The sequence below is a fragment of the Electrophorus electricus genome, chromosome 10 (genome assembly GCF_013358815.1).
Source record: "Electrophorus electricus isolate fEleEle1 chromosome 10, fEleEle1.pri, whole genome shotgun sequence".
Classification (NCBI taxonomy): domain Eukaryota; kingdom Metazoa; phylum Chordata; class Actinopteri; order Gymnotiformes; family Gymnotidae; genus Electrophorus; species Electrophorus electricus.
The window spans coordinates 3,540,424-3,565,792 of record NC_049544.1 but is presented as its reverse complement, the minus strand read 5'-3'; the positions used below and the strand labels follow the sequence as shown (position 1 = coordinate 3,565,792).

Below are 25,369 nucleotides of genomic sequence, written 5' to 3'. Positions count from 1 at the left end.
ATCAGTTCAACTTTAATAAGGAATTAATAATGGGTTCGGGAAGAGACTAGGACTGTGATACTCATTTTACGTTTATGCTGTCACTGTATGTGCATGTTTTAGGGATCTGATGGCAGTTTATGTTCAACTCCATTTAATCAGCTTTCCCCCTCCTCTAGTAGACTAAAGCAAAATCAAATGAAATGATAACCTATGCAAAGAGTGAATGCTTTCCTAATTCTGATTATATGAATACTGGATATTCCATATTTACATATGGATAAAGAATACAGGATACAGAAACTGTAGGGGGAAAAAAACAATTTTAAATTAACTGGTATTAAATGGTAAAGGCATGCGAAATAACTGAAAGGGAGCCTTTTGTTAGATGGAGAGGGAAGGTAGTTCTTCTGAAGAAATCTACCTACCTTTGGGGGAACGATAGCACACGCCTGCCACAAGACTGCGTGCACAAGTACAGCAATGTTTAACACGTCGGTGCGACACGGCGACTCGTAGAGCCCCGCCCCCTGCCCTGTGGCGGAGCTTAGCTATCCCACAATTCACTGCGCTTCGCTGGTTTCTCAGGAGGACGTTTCGGTAAGGACGTTTTAGGTGGGTCAGAAAACTGCTTGGTTTAGCGTTTTCTTAATATTTTGTTAAGTTCACGTTTTAAGAACGTGGACGTCTACGTTACATATAATGATAGTTAATTTAGTAACTGACAGATGTTTCCCATTGTTCCTTTTGGCTAGCTAGCTAAAAGAGCTTATGGTAGCTAGCAGTCCCTAACTGCTTAGCTAGCCATCAAGGTTACAACGGGTGCGTAAAGTCGGTCAGTGGGATTCTCATCTCTCAGGTTTCTGTTTATGCTTTAAAAGGCTTTGTGAAAATCCTGAATTTGATAAACTAAACATCGAGTAATCAAAACGTTCTATAGTAAGGTTAGCTTGTTTGCATTTGGGACCGTCGCCGTCTGTCCAGGCCAAACGGCTCGCTAGTTGCGGTATTGACTGAACACCGTGACCGCTAATGTTAACATACTTTAGCTCAGCTACAGTCCCTCTGTCTCTGTCCCTGGCTCAGCTACAGTCCCTGTCTCTGGCTACGTTCCGTCTACCACCCTGTTAGCTGACTGAAGGCCGCCCATTGAGTTAGCTAGTGTTAAAGCACTCGAATCATGAACCGTCAGTTTTTCCTGTACTGCTGTTTCATGCTTACACCTGTGCGCGCGCGCGCGCGTGTGTGTGTGTGTGTGTGTGTGTGTATACTTATAGTGTTGACCTAACCGTCAAATATCGGTCAAAGATGTCAAACGTCATTGAAGAGAAGATTAAGAATTACAAAACGGCCCCATTTGACGCCCGTTTCCCCAATACCAATCAGACACGAAACTGTTATCAAAACTACGTTGGTAAGTGTTGGTAGTGGTTGAAATATTACGTTAACACTATGCATTTATTTAAATTCCAGATGGACGTATTTTTAGTTAGCATCTTATCAGTGAATACCTGATCCCAGCTGTCTTGGTTTTAATCTGAGAGGGTTAGTCTGAAATTCAGATGCGGGAACACTTCATAGAAAGAACAATTGATGAGTTGCATCATGTTTTTTTGGACAACTGATTCACCTAAAGAAAGTGACTCGTATAACTAATTGAGAAATTAAGACCCACAATCTTGCTGTGGGGAATTTTTCATTTGCTCATATTTACGATACACTTGAACTAGTGTCCAATCGTTTTGTAGTATTCACCTTGTTTCTTTGACACATAGCATTACAGGTGTTCTTAAGTTGTCTGTGTTGCATGCATTTGTTAAAAACTGCATGGATGGTTCAAATCCAGAGATGCAACCATGTAGTAGTAGGTACAGTGTTAACCCACACGCAGAGTAGAACTGACCATGAAGGTTTATACCATGGATTAAGTTGTAATGTTGCAATTTAATGTGTGGGGTTTTTTGTTTTTTTACATGGGCCTAATGTGTGTTGTTCTGTCCTTCACAGACTTTCACAGATGTAATAAGGCATTGACTGCAAAAGGACAGGATACTTCTCCTTGTGAATGGTATCAGAAAGTATACAAGAGCCTGTGCCCCATTAACTGGGTAAGAAAGACTATTTCCTTTTGGATCAACACAGCTTTATTTGCATGATTTTGTCTATCGATTCTGGTTCTTATTGATTCCAAGTTTTGAATCCAAAATGGTGAAAAAAGGTACCTAATGTTTAGGAATATCTTTTTCTTTTTTTTGTCAACTATTATTCAGTTTTAGCCTTATCCATTATGCTGAATTCTTGATAGATGCCACAATAAATTACCTTTTGATAATGAATAACATCTTTGGTACTAAAAAAAACAAAACACTGCAGAACATCAGTGTAATCAGTGCACTAGCAGTCAACTGAAACCCAAAAAAGTTCTAATGGTTGTTTAGAAACATTTGTGAATTTGCTTTTCTCTGGTGGAGGGAGTGTACTTTGGATTTAGTGTCCTGGTCATCTGCTTATCTAAAGGATGATGACTTGACAATGGAGAGGCTTTAGCCCTTTTACAACAAATGCCACTCTGACACTCCTCGGTTTTCTCACTGGTTTTCCCTTCATTGCTAATGAGAAAGGGGTATTGCAGGCTGGCTGTACGGGACATGTGAGGTGTGTGTGTGTGTGTCTGCGGAGCTGGCTAAAGCAGCATTTGGGCTTGGAGACCCCAGTTGGTGGAACATGGTGCACTGCTGAAACTCAGTAGCCTGAATGTTCCCAAGATGCTTTGCCATGTTGGAGGTACAACCTCCTTTACAACTGGTCCACTTTCTTCACATTTCACACTTTTTACCTTTTAGTTTTCTCTCACATAGTGAAGCCAAACTTTTGAGCGATTCCCACGGTCCATCTTCTGCTAATGCTATATAATAAAATAGCTATGCGATGGCGTATTACACAATACAGCTGTCCAATGTCTCCTGTCCAGTGATAAGTGGAATCAATGTGTTTGGTTTTTTTTTTGTTTTTTTTAATGGGTGCTTGGTTTTTGGAATTTTGGAACCAGTTTTGATACCCAACCCTAATGATCACACACCAGTCATTTGAATATTGTAGGGAATGTGTTCATTTCTTTTGGGCACAACTTTGGTGGTTTGTCATTTAAAGTTACAGGGGATGCCATGAAGTGGCATATAATGTTTATTTTTTGTGTGTGTATAATTTAGGGATAATGGAAAATAATGGATTTTGACGTGACTAAAATACTCCTCCAAATGGTGGCATAATTGCTCTTGTTTCAGCCACAAGACAGATGGACCTCTTGGCCTCATTAAACACATCTGAACTGAATCTGTGCAGTACTGGCTACTCTTCAGCTGCCCACCTGCATTCAACACTAGACATGCTGACAAATGACATTTATTTATTTTTTACTTGTACCTTTTTCTGTGTGGAATTTTCACTGTCTGTGATTTTTAATTTGAGCTGAGCTCCATCAGTCATACTTTTGTTTTGTTTAATTTATTTATATTACTTCAAGAGCTTCCTCAGATCTGTTGTACTACCCTGCATCAGACAGTAGAGGTCTCGCTGCATTCACGTTCTACTAGGACAGTCCTGAAGAGGACATCCTAGTCTTCTAGAGGCTGCAGGCAGAGCCCCGTTACTGCTTTGTAGTGCAGTAGCTGGTAGCAGATTCACGCTGAGCTGTAATTAAGTGAAGGAGGCTACAGTCAGCATTGATGCTAAATGACGATTACCATTTTCACCATGTCTGTCTTCTTTCTGTCTAGGTGGAGAAGTGGGATGAACAGGTCCAGAATGCATCCTTCCCAGGAAAGATCTGAACAAGCTGTGGTCCTTTGTTTACTAACATCTCTGCATCTCTTGTAGATTACCTCACAATTTAACCGTGTGTTACTTTGCATCAGATTGCCCTGACCTGAAAATGACCTCCTGTGACCGTTAAGAGGCCCTGTTATTCTACTTCTTACACAATAAACGCACAAAGTGATTTACATTATGTACTTCATTTGAGAGGGAAGGGGCTGAAAATCATTTTGATTTTCACTAGCACAACACATACCAGCAACTAAGATGTTTTTAGTTGTTAAAGGGGTGTGTATTGTTGAATAAAGAGAAATGCAACTTACAAAAGCCTTGCATATGTATTCTATGTGATGGGGAGCATCCAAGTAAGTGACTAACTATTCAGGCTCTTTACAGTTTGGTTCCTGTGTTGCTCCCATCCATGATCACATGCCCAGGGTAGCTGGATATCTCACTGGCCCACACAAGGTTTGTGTTTTTGTAGGTAGTATTGCGCAATATATAAAAAGGGTTATAAAATAAATGCTTGACTAAGGATGGTATGAAGTCCACACCTCAAGGCAGAGGCAGCAGGTAAGTATGCAAGTAATTATTTCTCTGCCTGGGTGCCCTGAGCCTGTCTGATCATGTATGTTTTGTTAAAGTGGCCATGTGCAAGACACAGAAATGTGTTCATTTAAATCAGGAGGGGTTTCTCCTCAGGGAGCAAAGATGGGATAAAACAATATCCTGTGGTAGGTTGGAAATGGCTGATTGGGGGTCATAGAACTTGCTTGTTATTTAAAGAGACCCACACTGTGAGACCACTTTATTAGAGACATCTGCCCTTTTTATGATTGAACATATCCTGTATGGAAAAATGTTACCCTGGAGTGCAGCATAAAATAAAGTGAACAAGTCATCAGTGGATCAGTTTCAGTTCAAATGGGCAAAATTGAGCGATCTGAATGGTTTTCAGTGCCAGACTAGCTGTGGCTATTATTTCAAAAAGTGCCAATCTTGTGTGGCTTTCTGATGCAGTGACGTCACGAGTATACGGAGAACTATTCTCTGAAACTGGGAAAATATCCACTGTGGATCCTGTGCACATCGACAATTTATTGATGAAAGGTGTCAAAGGAGGATGTCGAGAATCATTCTGACAAACTGGCATTGCACAGTTGAGCAAATTGGAAGCGAATACAAGGCTGATGCTCACTCTCATGTCTGCACAACTACTCACTCCTCACCACAGGTTGGTTATTACAGCAGATGACCAGTTGGAGAGCCGTTGCTGTCTAAGTGAAACGGGCAAGACTCCAGTGGGAAACTTGATTCGATGAGCCCTTCCTGTTAGGCATCAGCAGCTCAGGATGGTGGAGGTGGAGTAATGGTGAGAAATGTTTTCTTCGCACCCCCTGGAGCTTCTGATATCTGGATGAACGTTTGGACAGTCAGGCTTAACTAAGCATCGTGGCCAACCTAGTTCATCCCTTCACAGCAACTGTTTACCCTATGAGAGAAGGACACTTTCAGAAGAACAATGCACGTGACAAAAGAGGCATATAGTCATGGACTGGTTCCAGGAACATGATGGCAAGTTTTCACAGTCACCAAGTTGTAATCCTATAACCTACAGCATGGGCTGTTGAGACACTTAGTGGAATCTACGCTGCAACATATTGCTGCAGTTGATAAAGTCAAAGGAGGTCCAACATGCTCCTGGACAGGTGTCTGATAACGCGGGCACTGTGAGTATAATGGCTGTTTAATAATGACTAATTAATAGTACTACATGTAAAAACACACAATTCAGTGGCTGAAATGGGCAGAAAAAGTGGTGGCGCTGTGAGTTGCAGCCTGACTGCAAATGGAGGAGGAATGCTTATTATGCCAGAAAAGCACATCAAAGGCTTTTGCTAAAATATTGTAGTAGCTCAATTACAAGATTACATTGTTGTTAGTCAGTGGTGGGGAGCCTTACCCATAAACTCACACTACAGGTGTTGATTCAGTCCAAGCAAGAGTACACCTTTCATGTTTCATTAGTTGGTCTCAATCTTCAAACAACTGAGCAGCTGTATACAATGGTATATCTATGGTGTAAAAAAAGGGCCTCATGTCTTGTAGAACATAACTGAATAATAAGCACCCTCAAGAGTCCAGAAGTATAATAGCTGAGAGCAATGATGTATTCAAGAATGCCTTTCTTGGAAACAAGAATGAATTATAAATAGAACTTAAAAAGATCATTGTAGTGTTATAATGAAGTTATATATTTGATGGGGGTGATGTAGATTAATCTGGCATCAGTTGGTGACTGTTACATGATGGCTGCTTTTATGGTTGAGGATGGTTAAGAATAAATAAATAAGACAAGAATATACCATTGTAGAGGTAAGATGACAATTATGCTTGAAAGTGGTTTTAAATGCTAATTTCATGTTGATTGAACACTGGTCATATGACCCCTGATTAGTATATTGCCAATTTGGAATAAATTATAACTACAGTGAGTATGTTTGTAAGGACTCTTGATCTGTCTGAAAAGACATTGAACTGTCTGGAGTGTTCCTACCTTGAGCCACATTGTCAACCCAAAACCATGAACGTTTCTAATACTTTGTTGTTGTTTTATAAACTATAAGAGCATAGAAGAAGTCATAATAATGGTGATTACATGACGGAAAGTAATAATGATCTGGGATCTGATAGTACCACATTAATAATATGTGTAGTTAATGTAAGTAATATAACCAAATACATTAACGTAATGTTAGTAACACGTTAGCAATATAGCTAATTCATGTAAGTAAAGTATCAATAATATTTAATTAAGTAACATATCAACAATAGGCCTATATGTACTTAATGTAAGAAATGCATTGACAATACTACTTAAAGTAATATATCTAAATGTATGTATTTTAATCATCAATATCTTTTGTCCATCTGCAAACAGTATAAAGATATTAACTTGATTGTATGTAATGATTTAGCACTGCTACTTCACTGATATGTTGTGTTTTTAAAAGTGACAAATACGGGAAAGTGGCTTTAAAAACACCAGTACATGAACACTCCTGAAGAAAACGTGGTGACACATTCAGAGACTCCTCTCTGACATAACCCACACTGCAATGCAGGAGTGTTTTGTGAACATGTTAAAAGTGGTTCTAATCATGTCTCCTTAACAATATTTTCCACATATCATCTTGAACCTTTTGGAGGGCTAATTTAAGTAATCAGTTATAATATGTAACCCTAATGTTTAATTTGTTTATAAATATAAACTAGAATATATTAGTAGATAATTATAGAATATATGCATGTTTCATGTGTCCTTCAATAATTAGATGATGGAGCTCTCTCTCCTTGGGGTCTAGTTTACTTAAGGCCAAATTCTGGTTTGGAATTAGCAGTGATTTACCATCAAATCCCAGCAGCTCTGAAACTCCAGATCCTTCTGGATCAATAGGTTCACTATCGTCTACTTCAGATCAGCCTACTGACTGTACCCATGGTTAATGAACCGACGTACTGCGAGGGGATGGTGCGATGTCCAGCATGAAACCCTTCTGAGGGGCACGGTTGTGACCCTGGATGATGGGAGGATGTGTGTGGGACACATGAAAAGTCACGAACAGGGTCACTTGCTCTCCTAAGGTGAAGGCATTGTGATGGAGACTGTCACCCAGGAGGTAAAATGGGTACTCGGGTTGCTGTGCCAGAGAGCTGGCCCTTTGGTGTGGTGGTAGAGGCATGTGTTTACCACCTGTAGGACCCGGATATGGTTGATGCCCTCAGCTTTCCTCACAACAGCCATGACTCATTTGGGCGCTAGGAGGGAAAAGTACATTAAAATGCTGTTTATTGACTACAGCCCAGCATTTGACACTTTAATCATCTCCACACTCACCACCAAGTTTGCGGACCTGTGAATAAACCCATCCCTGTGTTTGCATCTCCAGCTTCCTCACAGGCAGATCAAAAGCAGTATGGGTGGCCAGCCATGTCTCATCCTCCCTCCTCTAAGCAGTGTAGCCCCACAGGGTTGTGTCCTGAGCCCCCTGCTGTGCTCATTGTACACATATGACTGTGTGCCCACTTCCAGCTCTGCCACCGTGGTCAAGTTTGCTGATGACACTGCTCTCTGAGAATGAACAGAAGGCCTACTTGTAGGAAGTTAAGCACCAAGAGATCTGTGAGGAGAACCACCTCCTCCTGAATGTCAGCAAGACAAAGGAATTGACAGTCAACTTTGGCAAGAAGCAGCAAACTCTCACCCCCTCAGGATCAACGGTACCCCAGTGGAATGAGTGGACAGCTTCTGATACTTTGGTGTCCACATTACACAGGGTTTGACCTGCCACATCAAAACCCTGGCGAAGAAGGCCTGTCAGAATCTTTACTACCTTAGACAATTGCAAGACTTTAAATTGCCCTCTGTGGTGCTAAAGAACCTTTGTTCTGAAAGTAGATGGGGTCAAATTTCTGCTTACTTCACCATAAAATACTTTAACAGTTTTATACTTTATGATCTTTGAATCTTTGAATGTTCACCTAACATAATAAATGAAAACTTTATACATTTGCTGATTCACATGACCACATTATTAATGTCTAAATGTTGCAATAAACATGAAAAATAATCACAAAAGAAGTGACAAAAGAAGTTTTCCAAAGTAAAAAGAACAAAATGTAATTCACAGATTACCTTAGGCTAACTATAAGACTATTTGAGGTTACAACACAATTTGAAGTTGCAATACATAAACAGCCCAACCTTTTAGAAATTATTTTTATAGCCACAAATAGCTTATAATGAAAAGTAGAATTGCAATAGTCAACCAAGGTTTGAAAGTACACTTCTCATGTTGATCACTAGGTGGCACTATGGATTTAGTGAAAATCCAGTTATGTTCACTGAATTTATATCTCAGTGAATAAAGGTCATACAAAAATGTTTGCCCTTTAAAAGTACATGAACTGTTATTTAATCTGGTGGAAGTTAGAATTTGGAAGCATATTAGGAGCATATAGTTTTAAGAAGACATTACATTTTGTTCTTTTTACTTTGTTTGGAAAACCTATTTCGTCACTTCTTTTGTGTTTATTTTTCATGTTTCAAGTGACTATTTCATTAGTAATCTTATGCAAAACAATCCCCCGAGTTATCTTCACTGCCTGAAGCAGTGGGGATTTCAGCTGTGACAGTCATTCATAATGCAGACACCCTTTCATGGTTGTGTGTTGTCTCTGACCCCCCCCCCCCCCCCCCCCCGTGGTAGAAGGGATTCCATTTCCCCCTGAGGTTTCCCTCCTGTGGATGTCCTGGGTGTAGACCCTCTGGTGGTGGAACAAATCATGGTTAAAGGTTGTCACGCCCGAGCCCCAAGCACACACCACCCAAGCAACACCCGACATGCTGTTTGTCACCCAGCTAATGAGTCAACCAATCATACACATTCCTTCAGATCCTCATCACTGGAGTACTGATATCACCTGTTTCACTGATTCCACTGTATTTAAACCTGCCTAGAACTTCCCAGTGTTGTGAAGTATTGCCACCAGTACCTACTGTGCATACCGAGCGTCATTTCCCTCTTTTGTCTACTGTGTATTGGATTTGGTTTGTTTTTTCTCTCTGCTGAGTTTTGCCTGTCCCTCTTGGGATTAGTTAGCCTGGTTTCTGATTACCCCGTCTTCGTTTTCCTGGTTTTGACCCTGGCTTGTTCACCCACCACGGATTTGGATTACAATAAAACCTTCGCTCTACATCCGCTAGCATCTGACCTCGCTCGCCCCGTCACGCTTTCCTATTTGTAGCACGGAAGAATAAAAGTGTTACAAGCTGTAGTGCGTTGTGTTTCTTTCCTAGGGTATTGGAAGAGAGGACAGATGCTGAATACTCTAGCGCTAAAAAGGGGGAATCTTTGTGATAAGCATGCAGGTAACTGTTTGAAATAGCTATAAGCGTTTAACTTTCTTAAGACGCGCAGGACCAGAAAACAAACCCTAGTGCTCTTGCACACTGCCTGGTTGCATCATGTGCAATGATGAAAGGAAGGAAGAGACTTGCCTCTTTGCATGTAAGCCAGTCTGTGCTTTATATACTTTTTATACACACACACACACCATTATAAAACCCTGAACGTCCCCTTCTCACTAATGTGCCATGCCATTAACTATCTTCCCTGTACTAGTTTTGAATGTATTCAAAAGTGACCTTGCACATAATAATGATGTTGCTATGGAGAGACTTCAGTGCTGATTAACTGAGGTTAATATAGACTACAGAAATTAACTTTACGCTACGTAGAAGGCCAGTGACATTTAGTGCGTATAAGTCACCTGTTTCCTGTGTTTTCTTTCTGCTTTCTTTCTGCAAGTTTTTTTTTTTTGTCTCTACAAGTACACAGTGGAAAGTTCTATAGTATTCCACATATACTGCGTGCTTTTGTCATTCTTTAACTTTTTGGTGCCTTCTTCTTCTAGGTTGTAAGAATGTGTAATTTAGCTCCCGCCTGATCTCGATTTCAAAACCAGTGCTGTACGTATTGCACTGATGAAATATTAAGGCATTTTGAAATGTCGTTCTGTGAATCTCTCTTGCACACATGATAACAGTTGCGTGACAACTGTCAGGCTTGACCTGGTCAACGGCTGTCTACAAAGCAGAGCTGTGATTTCAAGTTTGGCCTCTTCTATTTGCTGATTTATCCCTGTTATGGATTGTTGTCCTGTTAAAAGGTCCTGTCCTGTGAAGTTGTAGATCACAGACAGACACCCTGAAATTCTGCCATTGAATTCCAGATACAACAGGAAAGTCTTTCCTTTTCCAACTTAAAACAAATAAATGAATTAATGGCAGGACAATTCAAACCCATGCCTTAAATAAGCACCTGGTCCAACTGTAGTTAACAGGGGCATCAGTCCGTCATCTTGACGGTTGGCACGCCCCTTCAGCGGGGCAGATCTAGCACAACTAACTACCTTAATTCCGCCCGCTCACAAGGTCACAGCTGCACACCCTGGAGCATCTACTGACAGACCGCAGCCTTCTAGCTGCAGAGATGATTCGCTCCAAAGGAAATGATGGAGCCCGTTACCTGGGTAGGCACGAAGTAAAACTTCAAAAAATGCAAAAGGCTTTAAAGTGCCCATTTAAAACTGGTGATTGCGGATGTTTTTGTGCGGGTTTATTTTAGTTATTAACATTTACAGCATTTGCCAGGCACCGTTCTTTAGTGAAAACTAAAAGGCCCAGAGGTTCATTTCTAGAAGCAGAAGGTGGACGGTACGGCCCCTCCCCCTCAAACGTGTGTGTCCGTATTGCCACGCCCTGTCGTGTCGTCCACCTGATCCTTGTTGTGTGTAATTGTCGTGTTTGTATATAAGTCTCGTGTCGCATGGTTGGAGTTGTCGGTGTTTGACCCAAGTAGTGTGTTTGTGTGTTGAGTCGTGAATGTTAAATTTAAATTAAAACGTATGTTTTTGTTCAATGTGCCTCGTCCCCGCATCCTGTTTAACATTTCAACGTTACAGCTTTACGCTATCACTTATCAGCAGCCTAAACCATTTCCTTTATACTAACACACTCATATCGTGTATTACACAACAACAGTAAAGGGAGAAGAGATCAAGAGAAACTTTAGAAAAACTTAACTGAGGAAGCTCTTGAGGCCCTTGAAAATAAATTTTAGCTGTGAGATGAAAAGTATGCAGTAAATAAATATAAATGAAAGAATTTTAAATAAGTAGTCTACTACTTACATTTGCGTATGATAACTTACACTTCCATATACACACACATGCACATTCATTCACTGGTGCACAAACAGTTTCACTATGCGCGCGCGTGTGTGTGAAACAAAGGCAGATATTTCACATATGTACAGCATGCTTTTCAATATAAGGTGAAGAGAGATGTCTAAAAAATAAAAAATATCATGTCAGCGTCTAATTCTGATAATACAACGGTTTGAAGATCAAGGACACTAATGAAAGAATATTCTTGCAGTTCCACCAACATTTTGTACAACTCATAATATCGCTGCCCGCGCCCATGGTCCACTTTGACAGGGGATCATATTACTCAGTGTTTGGATCTGGGATTTAATTATCACGGAATCACTTCACTTGAATTGCTCTATGGATGTTTGACACAAACAACATATTGCCGTTAATTTAATTAGAAATGATAAGATTATATGCTATGCAGCCTGTAGGCCTGTTGGTAACAACGTGGCTACGTCATATCATTAGGCTACATGTGAGCTCCTCAGTATCCTCCAATCGGCCTATATAGTATGTGAGAAACTATTCAGAGCGTATATCTCCTCATCATTTATTGGAATACACTCCCGATATCAATGACATTCATTTTAAATATTTGCTAAAATAACGTAGCACATATGCTTGTTATTTCTAATAGCAGCTATGTCCGATCATTAACCTGCCATCTTAAACTAGTTTTCAAATTTCCATAACTAATCAGGAGATCTTATAAGGACATATAGCTCGTTTACACTTAAACAAACGTTGCAATGTAATTAGTAGGCTATTTATGTGAAAATGTTTCATATGCATGCGCAAGTAGTGTAGTAGCAAGTAGACGGGGTCACTGGGCTTATATAGGTGTAGCCCAGCTGTTGGGTGTTAAGCCTGATCAGTGGCGTGATTGACTCGAGGCCTCCCTCTGGTGGCCAGAGGGGGCCTCGGCCTGGTGCCAACCCTCACAAGTAGTGTGTGCATGTGCTTGTGTGAACCAGATGCCAGTAATAGTTCATATTGTGCGACCCGCACGAGATTTGTCTCTGACCCCTTCAAGGATAATATGCATTAAGCTATTAAGCATTGGTGGTTTCTTACTACATTAATATTTGGAGTACCTATTTTAGTTGGTATTTGCAAGGAAACATTTTGAATGGAGGTATGGGATATAATCAATTTATCGGGTTAAGTTAATGAGTCTCTAGGAACGAAAAGTGGGCGTATGTATGTCTTAGGGTTGGGTAATGCTTGAATGTGTTATGGTTATGGTAAAGTCCATATGGGGGTTAGAAACAGTTAATGTAGTGAATACGTAATATGTACTAAACCATGATGTAATATTTACATAATATGTACTAAACCATAATGTAGAGTGGGCCATGATATGTATGGCTGTGATGTTACTAATGTAACGCGGGAGGGGGTGGAGAGCGAACACACGTGCGAAGTGACGACGCCATAACGAACCAAACTGACAAGAATAAACAAATAAGTTTAATAATCGACACAGACCAACAATACAGAATAAAATGAAGAACAAACAGACTAATAGAAAAATCATATAATAACAGGGTGAGGGCGAGAAATGGGCAACAAGGGAATAAAACATTAAAGAAAGACTAACGGAGAACAACAATAATAAAACATAACGGTGAGAATAAAGACAGACAAACGGGAACAACACAGAACCGGCTACGTAAGATGAACAAACAATACTGACGATGAAGATACAGAACTAAACAAGGAAAGCAACATGCAGCAAGGGTAACCAAACACGGATAACAAACGAGAACGGGCTAAACACAGAGGGGAAAAAACGAGATCGAACCAGAAACACTCAAAGACAATGACCAACAAACAAGATACGTAGGGACGGGGGTTTTATAACACTAAAATCAGGGACAAACTCAAAACAGCTGGAGACTAAGGGGAGGAGAGACAGGTAACCGCAGAGACGGACGTAAACCCGGAAGTGACTAGGTTGCCCGGGAAACGGGGAACGCTCCGGTCTGTGGACGTGACAGCGGGAAACCAACCAAAGAGGGACAAGAACCAGAAACCGAAAAACAACAAGGGACAAATGAAGGACCAACATTAGTAGGAGATACAGGGGCAGAGACAATCCAAGAAGGAGACACAGGAATAGGGATGGGTATAGGGGCAAGACTCTGGGCAGGGAGGGATCTTGAGACATGGGACATGCATGGGACTCAGGACCAACCCTAGGCAGGACCTGAGGTCGTAGTCAGTGGAGGGACAGGAAAGGGACTGAAGACGTGGTTGTGACTGCAGATAGGCATGGAGACATGAGAGGAAGAGAGAGGAGAACTGCTGGTCCGGGGCATAGCTACGGAACTGGGGACCGGGACAGAAGCAAAGACAGAGGAGATCACATGAACTATGCTAGATAAAGGTACCAGAACAAAACATACAACAGGCATGGATACAGGAACAGGAACATGGATGAAACCAGGAACAGGATTAGGCAACACAGGAACTGGAGACTCAGAAGCAGACAAGGGAACATTAATGGGTGCTGGCGCAGCAGCTTCAGGGAGCCGAGGAGCGACACCTGGCCTAAACAAGGAGTTGGTATGGGTTCAGGAGATCGACAGAGGGACCTCAAGGGTCACTGGCTTGCCACGAGGTGTGAATGAGGGAGTCCCAAATTGAGGCACACCTGTAGCAGCTACAGAGGCCAAAGGGGAGTCTCAAGGAGCGACCACGGGGACAGGCCTGGCATGCAGTGCTGGGACTTGTGGAGTGGCTTCCTCCACTTTAAGAACAGCCATGTCTGGTGACGCGACATTCAGCAGCGGTGGACCTAAGGGCATGGCGGTGGTATTCAGCGGCGAGTCCGGGAGGTCCCAAGGTGCAGCTGTGGCTGTCAGCAGCATTGCAGGGAGGTCTGGAGACACAGCTAAAGCGGTCAGCAGCGGTGGGTTCGGAGGTGTGGCTGTGCTGGTCAGCGAGGGGTCCGGGAGACCCGAAGACAAGGCTTCACTGCTCAGCGATGCTGCAGGGTCTGGAGGCACGGCTGTGCTGGTCAGCAGCAGGTCCGGGGGCACAGTAGTCCGCGACGGGTCTTCGGGCGTGGCTGTGGCGACCAGCGGCAGGTCCGGGGGTGCAGCAGTCTGCGACGGGTCTTCGAGCTCAGCTGCGGTAGTCGGCGGTTGGTCCGGGGGCACGGCAGCGGCCATCAACGGCGGTAGGTCTGGGGGTTCCAGAGGCAGGGCTGCGGCCATCAACGGCGGCAGGTCTGGGGGTTCCAGAGGCAGGGCTGCGGCCATCAGCGGCGGCAGGTTCGGAGGTGTGGCAGCGGCAGTCAATGACAGCGGGTCTGGGAGGTCCAGAGGCGAGGCTGTGGGAACAGACCTGGTAACAGGTCAGACGGCATAAACTAGACCGGGAACAGGGACGGAACTGGCGGCATCCACTATGCTGGGAACAGGAACCGGATCAGGACAGGCAGCGTCTCTCGCATCAGGAACAGGACCAGGCTCAGGACGGGCCAAGTCACTTGCACCCGGAACAGGACCAGGCTCGGGACCGGTGGCATCTCTGGCGCCAGAAACAGGCACAGGACGCGGTGGCGTCTCTCGCACTGGGAACAGACTCAGGACTGGCGGCATTTCTCGTGCCAGTAGCGGGAACTGGATCAGGACCGGCGACATCTCTCGCGCCAGAGGCAGGGACTGGCTGGGCGGCTGTGATGGGTGAAGGGGTACAGAGCTGGTCAACGACGGCAGTGGGTTTAGGTATTGAAAACCTGGCCCTTAACTGATCAAAAAATTCCTCTAAGGTACTTATTTGTTTTGGTCTATGCGTCATGAGTAGGTCTACCCATTGTAAGGCCTTGCCTTCTAAAAATCGCAATAAAAAACATACTTTCAGGAATTCTGGAGGGTCTGGATAGAGGAGATAATTGAAATAGTTCTTACTCTGTAAGATGAATCCCTCTAAGGAACCCTCCCCATTGTGCTCGTGTGGAGGGCCCATAAGAGAAGGGAGATACCAAGGCTGCCCAGTTTGCAGACGGTTCAACAAATCCTGAAAATATGTCCTAGAATCCAAAGTCCAATTGTCCATTTCTTGAGTGGCACCTGCTGTGCCAGAAACATGAACACTGCTGGAGACCTCGGCAGTAAGCTCATCATTAACAATAGCATGATAAGAAGGTTGTGAGCATTTACTGGGAGTCTCGACTGCCTTAATGTCTGAACAGGTTTGCTTACCCTTGGCAGACTTCCTGGACTTACGTCGAGAACTCCTTGTCCCCTCAGTGCCAGGGGTGTTAATCTGCCCGGGGTGGTCCTGCTGAGAGAACTCGTCTTCACAGCAAGGCGACCACTGACCGGAGAGGCGCGCACTCGCTGTGTTCTTAGTGGGTTGGTCATTCTGTAACGCGGGAGGGGGTGGAGAGCAAACACACATGCGAAGTGAAGATGCCATAACGAACCAAACTGATTGATAAGAATAAACAAATTATATGTTTAATAATCAACACAAACTAACAATACAGAATAAAACACTGAACATAAACATGTTCGTTTTGGAATAGAGGAGTGTTTACAAAATAAACTGTCCGATAACCATCCACCAACACATCCACATGACCATAGATATAACTGTTCCATTGTAATGGAAAAGATTGTCAAGGAGGTTTTTTCATCGGGTTCCAGTGGGATGCAGTGTAGGTTGAACAGAGACACAAATGATCTATATTATCTATCTATCTATCTATCTATCTATCTATCTATCTATCTATCTATCTATCTATCTATCTATCTATCTATCTATCTATCTATCTATCTATCTATCTATCTATCTATCTATCTATCTATCTATCTATCTATCTATCTATCTATCTATCTATCTATCGTAGCATAGCCAAATAAGGACTCCACACAGGAATGGGTGTCTTCTTTATCTAACAGTGCAAGCCAAGACATAGCAGAGTCACGCCTGTATAAAAGTACGAAGTTAACCAGACTTAATCCCAAAGAACTCATCTGAAAACAGGTATGCTCGTTTTAAATTAAATTGCCATTCATTATATTCATTTCTTAGAAGAAATTCATCTTACATAAACTTTATATGTACTAGATTTTTTTTTCTAATGAATGCCTTCTAAATATGACTTGGTAATATTGATAATACCTTATATTAGGAATGTATAAACCACTCTTTTATGAGGAGAATGTTTTCCACATTAAGATACTGTAGATTTATTTATATAGTTTCTGGAGGTTAGTAAATTATGACTTCCGAAGCAGAAGTCATGGTTAAATGAGCCGTCATGCATGGCGTTTTAACTTCCGTGTAAATTGCTTAATTCATGCATAATTTAAAAGATGAGGCACAAGTGAGGGAAGGTGTTTTTAGTCATTCTTTTGGGAAACGCCACTCTCCAGCCTTACCCTCAGTCAGCACAACAGTATTTATCCATTAATATGCTCAAGACTTGAACATGCATCTGGAGGAAATATTGCGCAGTCAGAGCCTAATACTCCACACCAACTTAATATTTTTAAAATAATTTATTTTCTTTCAGAAAGAACACTGTTATAAGGTACGAGACTGATCTTTTACGGCTGAACAAGAGAATCCCTGGTCTTTTTTGACAGCAAACCGAGAAAGAACTTCCGTAGTCATACTCAGAACCAAGATGGAGAAGATGGAAGATGGCAAAAAGGTAAAATGTCTTTAGCTGTGTGTTGCAATTAGGATACGTTACTGCGTGACGGGGCATTACACGTTTATCATTAGGCTAACAGTAAATCACGAGCAGTTATACTTAGTCATTCCAGTTATACTTTTTAGTTTTCAGTAGACATGTGCAGTAGATATGTGGCATAGACAGTTGCTCATTTTTACTCTATAACCAAATTCTCTTTGGAAAAGGGAGTGAGATCACGCTGCAATAAATGACACTTACCATGAATTCAGTATCTGCAGTATGTGATTAGTACTTGACCTCTCAGTTGTGAGCAAACAGAATTTATAACGTAGCCTATTAAACCGTTGTAAATGTGGCATGTGTTATTTTTCACCAACTAATCAAGTAAACATCCAAGAATGAGCGTATACAGGTATATTCTCTCCTGGAAGAAGGTTCAGCCAAATAATATCTGCGTTAAATCTTGGAGAAAAATGTGGTTTAGATATAGATGAACTAACTGTGCATCAGTTACCGGAAAAACACCAAAACTGCGGTAGTTTTCAATGAATGCCAGTGAGTGGAAGGAAAGAGATCATTGCGAAAAACAGGCCAGCATAAGTTCTGAAAAGGTCAAATGAGACAATGAGTCTGTTAGGTCTGTTCTGTGGAGGCAGTGAAGATGTCATTTTGCATCCGAGGTTTCCCCCCCTAGCATCTGGGATTTTTCAGCATGTTTAGATCGGCCCTTCTTACAAGATGAGAGAGATATTAGAGGGGAGAATGAAATCTAAGAAAAATAAAAATATACAAAATGAAGTCTACACTATCTGGCTATCTGAACTGATGCAATATGTCTGCAGCGTGTCGTATTTAGACATAATAGCATAATTTAGGTTAAGCAATGTAGCTGAACATGTCACAAATACATTGCTGACAGGAACATATTGCACAAGTATTTCAACAGAACTCTGCAAAACTGCAAAGTGTCCACAAGCATCTGCTGTATCATATGGTATCATAGACATAGTCTGTTCTGCATCTGCCTGAATGCTTTAGGTTGGAATATTTTAGTTTACATTTGTTAGATTAAAAAAAAAAACATTTTATGGCTAAACATTTCAACCTTATCAACTCTTGTTACATTTTTAGAAACCCTAAAATGTTCTATAAGCAATTTATTTCCAGAAGTCTGGCTACAGCTCTACATCCCTATCGCTATAAGCAAATAGCTTCTCTGAAACAAACAAAATCTTGTTAACTATCTGGTGTTTGTAATCAGCAATTCAAAATCTCAACATGTTGCATCTACATTAACTAATCAGGAAACACCTCTACTGTAAGGTGGGCTCAGACCCAAGGCAGCTAAGTGATGACACCAATACACTACTGGGTGAGCAACCATGCCCTAACAATGGTGGGCCTGTGTGCAGAACAGTTAGATCTTGGATCAGGTAAAACAAAAGGAAAAAACTAAACACGTCAAGTGTGGAAAAAGGGAGAACAAAGGACGCCACGGGAAGAAATAGCAACCCCGGTGCACTGGGGAAAACCAAACTAAAATTTCCCAAACAAAACCAGAAAACAGGGAGGAACTTGAATGGCTAAGGGGAGCCTCGGGAGAGAGACAGACTCGAGAGGGAAAACTGGAAAGAGGAGGGGACATGGAAAAACACAGACACCCTCGCAGAGCAGAAGTGAGGTGTCACATGAGGGCTCACAGACCTCAATACCCAAAGTTACCAGCTATGAGCTTGGCTCAGGACTTTGGCAAAGACCCAGCACTGAATGACGCGGTCCCTGGACCTATATAGCTGTAGCCCAGCTGTTGGGTGTTAAGCCTGATTAGTGGTGTGGTTGACCCGAGGCCTCCCTCTGGTAGCCAGAGGGGGCCTCGGCCTGGCACTAACCCTTACATCTACAAGGAGATGGTCCTCCCCCCTGTACATTTCTTTAGAGTGAGTCAGCAGTGGGAACATTGTATGCATTTTTCTTTTGGGTTCTTGCTGGTACATGTTATGTTGCATTGATATTCACACTCATATCCATGTGCAAGTACAGGTCAGACTAACGACTGTATTGCAAGGGCTTTAATGCACGACTGTGAACATGATATACAAAACTCACATCAGGCCACATATTCGAGTATTCAGAAGCGTTTTCTCAGGGATAGTGCTTTGATGAAGATCTGGGCAGGACTTTTCATTACTCTAGGACCTGCAGGCACACCTGGATTCTTGCCACCACCTCATCTGACTTTTACTCAAGTAAACCAAATGACTGCAGGAGCACAAGAATCTATGAATGATATGGCTAGTTTGTCAGTCCTGCTTTTTTCATCAATAGATGATTTTTTTTACAATTTTACTATTCTTTCTGTTTCATGCTTGCTGTAATGAAGTTTGTTGCTTTTTTGTTTGTTGGCCATACAGAAAAGCATCAAGTCTAAATCAACAAGATTTTTTTAACCTATGTGCAGTGACTGTCCACATTACAATAAAATGAAGGAAAAAGAGAGATGTCAGAGTGCGTCTGTGTAGATAAAAGTGGCTTTGCGCTGAGAGCAGCATTCTGCTTTCATTCTAACCGTTTTCGGCAGTTTCGTGCACCAATATGCTGTACCCCAGCTGCACATCCTGTATTTTCATTAGTTTAATTCAATTAATTACATTTCTGATTCTCCTCTCCTCTTCCTGCCTTTGTCTCTGTTCCTCACAAATGACATTTGTATTCCCTCATCTCTTTCACAGAGGAAGCAGATAACAAGGCACCTGCTGTTCTGCGTGTCCACAGCAGTCATCGGCTCTCTGCAGTTCGGCTACAACACCGGAGTCATCAATGCGCCCTATGAGGTGCGTGTTTGTATGTGTGCTCCTGTACATGGCGCATTATGAAAAGGGCTTTAAAGATTGTGACTGTATCTGACTTCTCCCTCTGTCTTGTTCTCATTCTTCCTCCGGGTTTGTCATTCTCACTCATTCTCTGGCGATGAGCAGAAAGTGCAGGCCTTCTTCAAGAACGCCTCTCTGGAGCGCTATGGGAAAGCCATGGACGACTGCAGCGTCACAGTGCTGTGGAATTTCGCTGTGGCCGTATTCAGTGCTGGTGGCATGGTTGGGGCACTTGGTGTTAGTCCTCTAGTCAACAAGTTTGGGAGGTGAGCCGTTAAAAGCCGAACTTGACAGCTGAGGACAGGATCTATTGGGTATCCGGTCGAACAGCACATTTTATTTAGCATTCAACATAACTTTCAATAGCAAAAATTCATTAAAATAAACTTTAAATGGTTAAAACTTACCTGCTGTAGATTTCCACAATGCGATTTTGTAATCAACTATTCCTTGGACAAATGAACAAGTTTACTACGACACCCATTTTGTGCTTGTAACAGTATGCTTACCTTGTATGCTGTAGCAGATCTCCAGATGTTGAGAAAAGCAAAAAAATAGACAGGAGACAGCCGTAACACACACACACACACACACACACACACACACACACACACACACACACACACACACACAAACACACACACACACAGATGTGTCCGTTAAACGACTCTTTCAGCTTTGTATCTGAGGAAACACCAGGCTTCCTCGACTGTATTAAAAATCCCTTGCTTGCGGTCCCCTGTCATGCTTCCCTCTCTCTGTCCTGCCATGCTCTGCTTCCGCCTCTCATGCCCACGCAGACGCAAGTCTATGATTCTGTGTAACACACTGGCTCTGATCGGAGGCGGGCTGATGGGCTTGTCCGGAGCGTGCCGCTCGTACGAGATGGTGATCCTGGGCCGGCTGGTCATTGGCGTCTTCTGCGGCCTCTACACGGGTCTGACCCCCATGTACGTGGGCGAGCTGGCCCCCACAGCACTGCGCGGAGCCTTCGGCACTCTCCACCAGCTAGGAACAGTCATCGGGATCCTCATAGCCCAGGTGTGGTGGAGGGTTACCCACATTCCCTCTGGAGCAGGAAATCTCGCTGATCATTGCTTGCTGGTCATCAGTATCTACTATGGCATTACCTTAAATCATTATGCTCTTTAGTTTTCTTATAGTAATTATGTCATGCATATGTCATGCATATGTCATGCATATGTCATGATAACAAGCTGTTATCCAAGTCACTGTCCCGTTACTGTTTCGACACCTGTTGCTATGTCGTCGTGGCAGATCTTAGGTTTGGAGGAACTGCTGGGCTCGCAGGCTCTGTGGCCGCTCCTGCTGGCTCTGACAGTGTTACCCGCCGTGCTGCAGAGCGTCCTGCTGCTCTTCTGCTCGGAGAGCCCCAGGTACCTGCTCATCAACCTGCAGCAGGAGGCCGAGGCACTGAAGGGTAAGTGCACCCAAAAAAAAGCCTTTTAAACACTTCACCCGGCAAATGCTACGTTGTTATTGCTCTCGAGGCATATAATTCAGTAGCTGGTTTGAATTATTCAGTAACTAATGCTGGAACCAATATGACATGTATGTAATTACAAGAGTTAAGAATCAATGGGGACACACACTGGACTGCTTGGAGGTGGCTTGATGCAGTATTGATGCTATTCTTTGGTAACATCTCTTCAAACCAAAGTTTTGGTCCGTCTCCGTGGGCACGAGGACGTCGAGGAGGACATCCAGGAGATGAAGGACGAGGCCGAAAAGATGGCCATGGAGACGAAGGTGTCTGTCCTGGAGCTGTTCCGCAAGTCCAGCTACCGGCAGCCCATCATCATCGCTATCGTCATGAACCTCTCGCAGCAGCTGTCTGGCATCAACGCTGTGAGTCTTTTGTACCGTCCTCTGCGTTACCTAGACAGTGTGTTACAAGTTTCCTGCATTCTTATCTCCTCTCTACTGTTTTCTCATTGTTTCCCTGATTAGCCTATTTAGTGTGCTTGCTTTTCTGGGTTTCTCTAGGTGTTTTATTACTCTACAGAAATCTTCATAAGTGCCGGAGTTACTCAGCCTGTCTTTGCCACTATTGGTGTAGGCATCGTCAACACTTTATGCACAGTGATCTCTGTGAGTACACGACACCTCTACCTCACTTAAGATCAAGTTTATCCAAATGCTGAAGCTTTTCCGCCATTTTGTTAAAAATATGTTTGCCAGTTTCAGTATTCCCACATTTGAGAAAGATGCAGAGAAACCACCCACCATGAAGTCTGTCTGTTTTCTCTCCCTTCTTCTGGGCACCAGCTCTTTCTGGTGGAGAGGGCCGGACGAAGGACGCTTCAGATGATCGGATTGGGTGGCATGGCTGTTTGTGCCCTCATCATCACAGTCGCTCTCAAGTTAGTGATGGTGAGTGTCATTTGAGGTGTTGCTTTGAGCGCCAAATGTGCCAGTGCCGCTTTTGAACAATTACGTCGATGCATACAAATAAAGCAGTCAGATATTTTTAACACCATAAAGTAGCAAACTGTATTTATGAAAGGGATAATATTGTATTAAACAGCATTTCTGTTCAACTCTCTGTCTTAAACCTTATGATTAAATTATGTGCATCTTTCTGATTGAAAGAAATTATTTGGACATTGTTCAAGGGAATAACTGTTACTTTTAAGGGAGGTTATAGCTGTAGACTACAATGTACTATAAACGACTGTGAAACCAAGTGGCTAACATCTGCCCGATTGCTGTTTTTCTCTCATAATCTTAAGGACCCTTGTAAACAACAGACAGAGAACCCATGTGGAGCTGCTGTGGTGAATGAGGTGCTGAATAACTGCAACAGTACCTTAGCTGCAACAGCCAATGTGGTAAGTTGTCGCTGCCCACCAAACGAATGAGGGGAAAAAAGTGGTTTTGAGTTCCCAGAAGTACCAATCCTGCACCTCCCCTTCACGCTGTCTTTGTGCAGGGTCAGACTTCAGTGGTCAGCTACCTGGCTATCTTGGCCATTTTTGGGTTCGTGGCCAGTTTTGAGGTCGGGCCGGGCCCTATCCCATGGTTCATAGCGACAGAACTGTTTGCGCAGGGGGCCCGTCCAGCTGCCGTCGCCGTTGGTGGCTGCACCAACTGGACGGCCAATTTCCTGGTGGGCTTGAGCTTCCGCACGTTACTGGTAGGAACCCACCACTTCTCTCAGACCGATAAGTGCAACCGCAGAGCTTTATTTATTTTGAAGGGAAGCTGAAAGGACAGGGCTCATGGGTTGCGCTGAGAGATTAATCGCGATTACTTCAACTCCCAACCTTCTCTCTGTTCAGGGCTTGTGTGGACCATACGTCTTCATCATTTTCTTCATCCTCCTGGTGCTCTTCTTCCTGTTCACTTACTTCTGGGTTCCTGAGACCAGGGGGCGAACCTTTGAGGACATTGCCACTGGATTCGAGAAGGCAGTCGCCTCAGGTCCCAGCCAGCCCTCCCAGACGCGGGGCGTGGGCACTTTGCCACTCTCCCCAACAGAGAAGGTTGCCATGGTGGAGTTCACTGGGCAGGAGGCAGCCAAGAGAGAGGCTAACCAGTAGACAGGAGTTCTGTAAATAGGCACAGGGGTTCAGAAAGATTGCACCTATAAGCCCACAAGGAGATTCAGCAAAGAGAGGTTTGAAAACACATGGTTTGAATAATTGGAATAGCCACATAGAATACAAGTTAAGAAGGCCCAGAAACCTCAAATGAGATGATGAACAAATATTACATCCATTATGAGCCGAAGTGTATATATTTCAGTTCTAAAACCTTTTCAGTGTCCATACAATGGAGCAGTGGGGCTTTATAATTGCAAATTATTACATAAGAGTGTGTTAACTGAATTTAGAATGAGAGTCATGTTTAAAGATGAGCACTAATTTATTATTTGTTATGTTTTGGTATTAAAATCATGCAGTGTTCAATCTTCAGTTAAAATAATAATATACTGTACAAGTCAACCAACTATGTTTCTGTTTTGGCAAAAGACATATTGTGGCTGTATTTACATTTCAGTTCTTTTGGTCCAAAGCAAAGCAGAAAATGATACAATGTTGATTTTTAGTCTTGGTTTGCTTAACATTCACACTGACATATTTACCATCGAACCACAAGAGGCAAACAAATATCTGTACGTCACATCCTCATTGGGAAGCTTTTATGACATACATTTTGTGTATATTTATGACATATATAACCAACACCATTCAAACCAGAACGATGCGCTACACTGGGCTAAATACGTATGTGGTGGTGGTGGATGTGGAGTGGTAGTTTTAACACTGGAAAACAGAACAGGCCGAAGAAGCAAACAGCATTAGGAATTCTTCCGCTGCAGAAAGTGCGTTTTGAATATGGGCATTTTGTGCGTGTATCGAGTACATTTACAGTACAGCTATGTTGAATCGAGCATTAATGAGGTATATTACCTCCTCGTTGCCCCATGTTGGTCCTTTTGTACTGAATATATGCACGTCCTGCACTGGAAGAATTCCTCGCGCAGTTTTTTTTTCATTTGGCCAGCTCTGCACTTTCAAGACTTTCAAGATAAAAATGTACTAATGTATCATTTTGTGTTTTGGTCCAGACCAAGAGAGAACATCTTACTATTACAAGCAGAACTGTAATTGTGTAGTGTTTAGAAATTGTATGTAAATTTATTTTTAAGTATTTATTTAATCAGACCAGTCCCATTGTATCAGTTGCTGTGTGTACTGAGATTGTATTTATTTGCTGAGTCTGCTGGCGTTGTGCTCAAGACAGTAGGAGACAGTCTTGTGCCTCTAGCGCCGTCCTCCTGCGTGACATTACTGGAGCATTACACTGAATTTTAATGCCTTTGTTATCCACTTTCGACAACATGCACCTAACAGATCAGATATGTTTTTATTTATTTGTTGGAAAAATTTTGAGTTTTACAGTAAAACCTGTGCACACTCATACATTTGGGGAATTTTAACAATCGGCATGATTCATGTATTGCTTTTTAATACGAAAAAGATGCACCGTGCACATGTGTCTAAATACAGAAACCTGACTATGGGAAAGGATGCAAACATACATGCAGGGTTCTGAAGACTGGAGCTGTGGGAGGCTTTTAGTCAGAATTCATTTTGATGCTACTGCTTAAGTTGTTCAGAATAAATCTTCTTAAATCATAAAGTAACTAAAAACAAGCAGAACCTTGGAGTCATGTTCAGTTCCTCCCAGTTTCCGTGTTCCAGTTTCGTTTTCTCCGCCCCTCGTTTAGTTGATTGCATTTAAA

The 25,369-nt window shown here is 42.6% G+C and overlaps 2 protein-coding genes and 1 long non-coding RNA gene across 6 annotated transcripts; 2 read left to right on the top strand and 1 right to left on the bottom strand.

Annotated features, from left to right (window-relative positions):
- Positions 1–497: 497 nt before the first annotated feature.
- On the top strand, positions 498–4,114 carry LOC113570649 (cytochrome c oxidase subunit 6B1). Of its 2 annotated transcripts, none has more exons than XM_026999186.2 (4): positions 498–579; positions 1,257–1,393; positions 1,987–2,087; positions 3,756–4,114. In XM_026999186.2, exons 2-4 carry the CDS (start codon positions 1,288–1,290, stop codon positions 3,807–3,809), a joined length of 261 nt encoding a protein of 86 aa, XP_026854987.1. In that variant the 5' UTR covers positions 498–579; positions 1,257–1,287; the 3' UTR covers positions 3,810–4,114. The 2 variants fall into 2 exon arrangements, with proteins under 2 accessions (XP_026854987.1, XP_026854986.1); XM_026999185.2 differs by having other exon boundaries at positions 517–594.
- An 11,304-nt stretch (positions 4,115–15,418) lies between these two features.
- LOC113570658 lies at positions 15,419–17,694 on the bottom strand. Its single transcript, XR_003409912.2, has 3 exons — positions 17,486–17,694; positions 15,783–15,945; positions 15,419–15,650 (listed from the first exon to the last, which is right to left on the bottom strand). It is a non-coding gene; the product is annotated as an uncharacterized LOC113570658 (long non-coding RNA).
- On the top strand, positions 16,476–25,046 carry slc2a3b (solute carrier family 2 member 3b). 3 transcript variants are annotated; one of them, XM_026999139.2, is made up of 12 exons: positions 16,476–16,569; positions 17,102–17,242; positions 19,957–20,058; positions 20,203–20,363; positions 20,898–21,138; positions 21,376–21,538; positions 21,779–21,966; positions 22,105–22,209; positions 22,387–22,491; positions 22,851–22,949; positions 23,051–23,254; positions 23,400–25,046. In XM_026999139.2, exons 2-12 carry the CDS (start codon positions 17,216–17,218, stop codon positions 23,658–23,660), a joined length of 1,656 nt encoding a protein of 551 aa, XP_026854940.2. In that variant the 5' UTR covers positions 16,476–16,569; positions 17,102–17,215; the 3' UTR covers positions 23,661–25,046. The 3 variants fall into 3 exon arrangements, with proteins under 3 accessions (XP_026854940.2, XP_026854941.2, XP_026854939.2); XM_026999140.2 differs by having other exon boundaries at positions 16,485–16,569; positions 17,175–17,242; XM_026999138.2 differs by lacking the exon at positions 16,476–16,569 and having other exon boundaries at positions 16,923–17,242.
- The last annotated feature ends 323 nt before the right edge of the window (positions 25,047–25,369 follow it).

Excerpts from the sequence above, each read along its gene's own strand:
- LOC113570649 (XM_026999186.2), top strand. The coding sequence starts at position 1,288 with ATGTCAAACGTCATTGAAGAGAAGATTAAGAATTACAAAACGGCCCCA. Across the intron at positions 1,394-1,986 it reads CTGTTATCAAAACTACGTTG|ACTTTCACAGATGTAATAAG; the intron begins GTAAGTGTTGGT and ends TGTCCTTCACAG. Across the intron at positions 2,088-3,755 it reads GCCTGTGCCCCATTAACTGG|GTGGAGAAGTGGGATGAACA; the intron begins GTAAGAAAGACT and ends CTTTCTGTCTAG.
- slc2a3b (XM_026999139.2), top strand. The coding sequence starts at position 17,216 with ATGGAGAAGATGGAAGATGGCAAAAAG. Across the intron at positions 17,243-19,956 it reads AGATGGAAGATGGCAAAAAG|AGGAAGCAGATAACAAGGCA; the intron begins GTAAAATGTCTT and ends TCTCTTTCACAG. Across the intron at positions 20,059-20,202 it reads TCATCAATGCGCCCTATGAG|AAAGTGCAGGCCTTCTTCAA; the intron begins GTGCGTGTTTGT and ends GGCGATGAGCAG.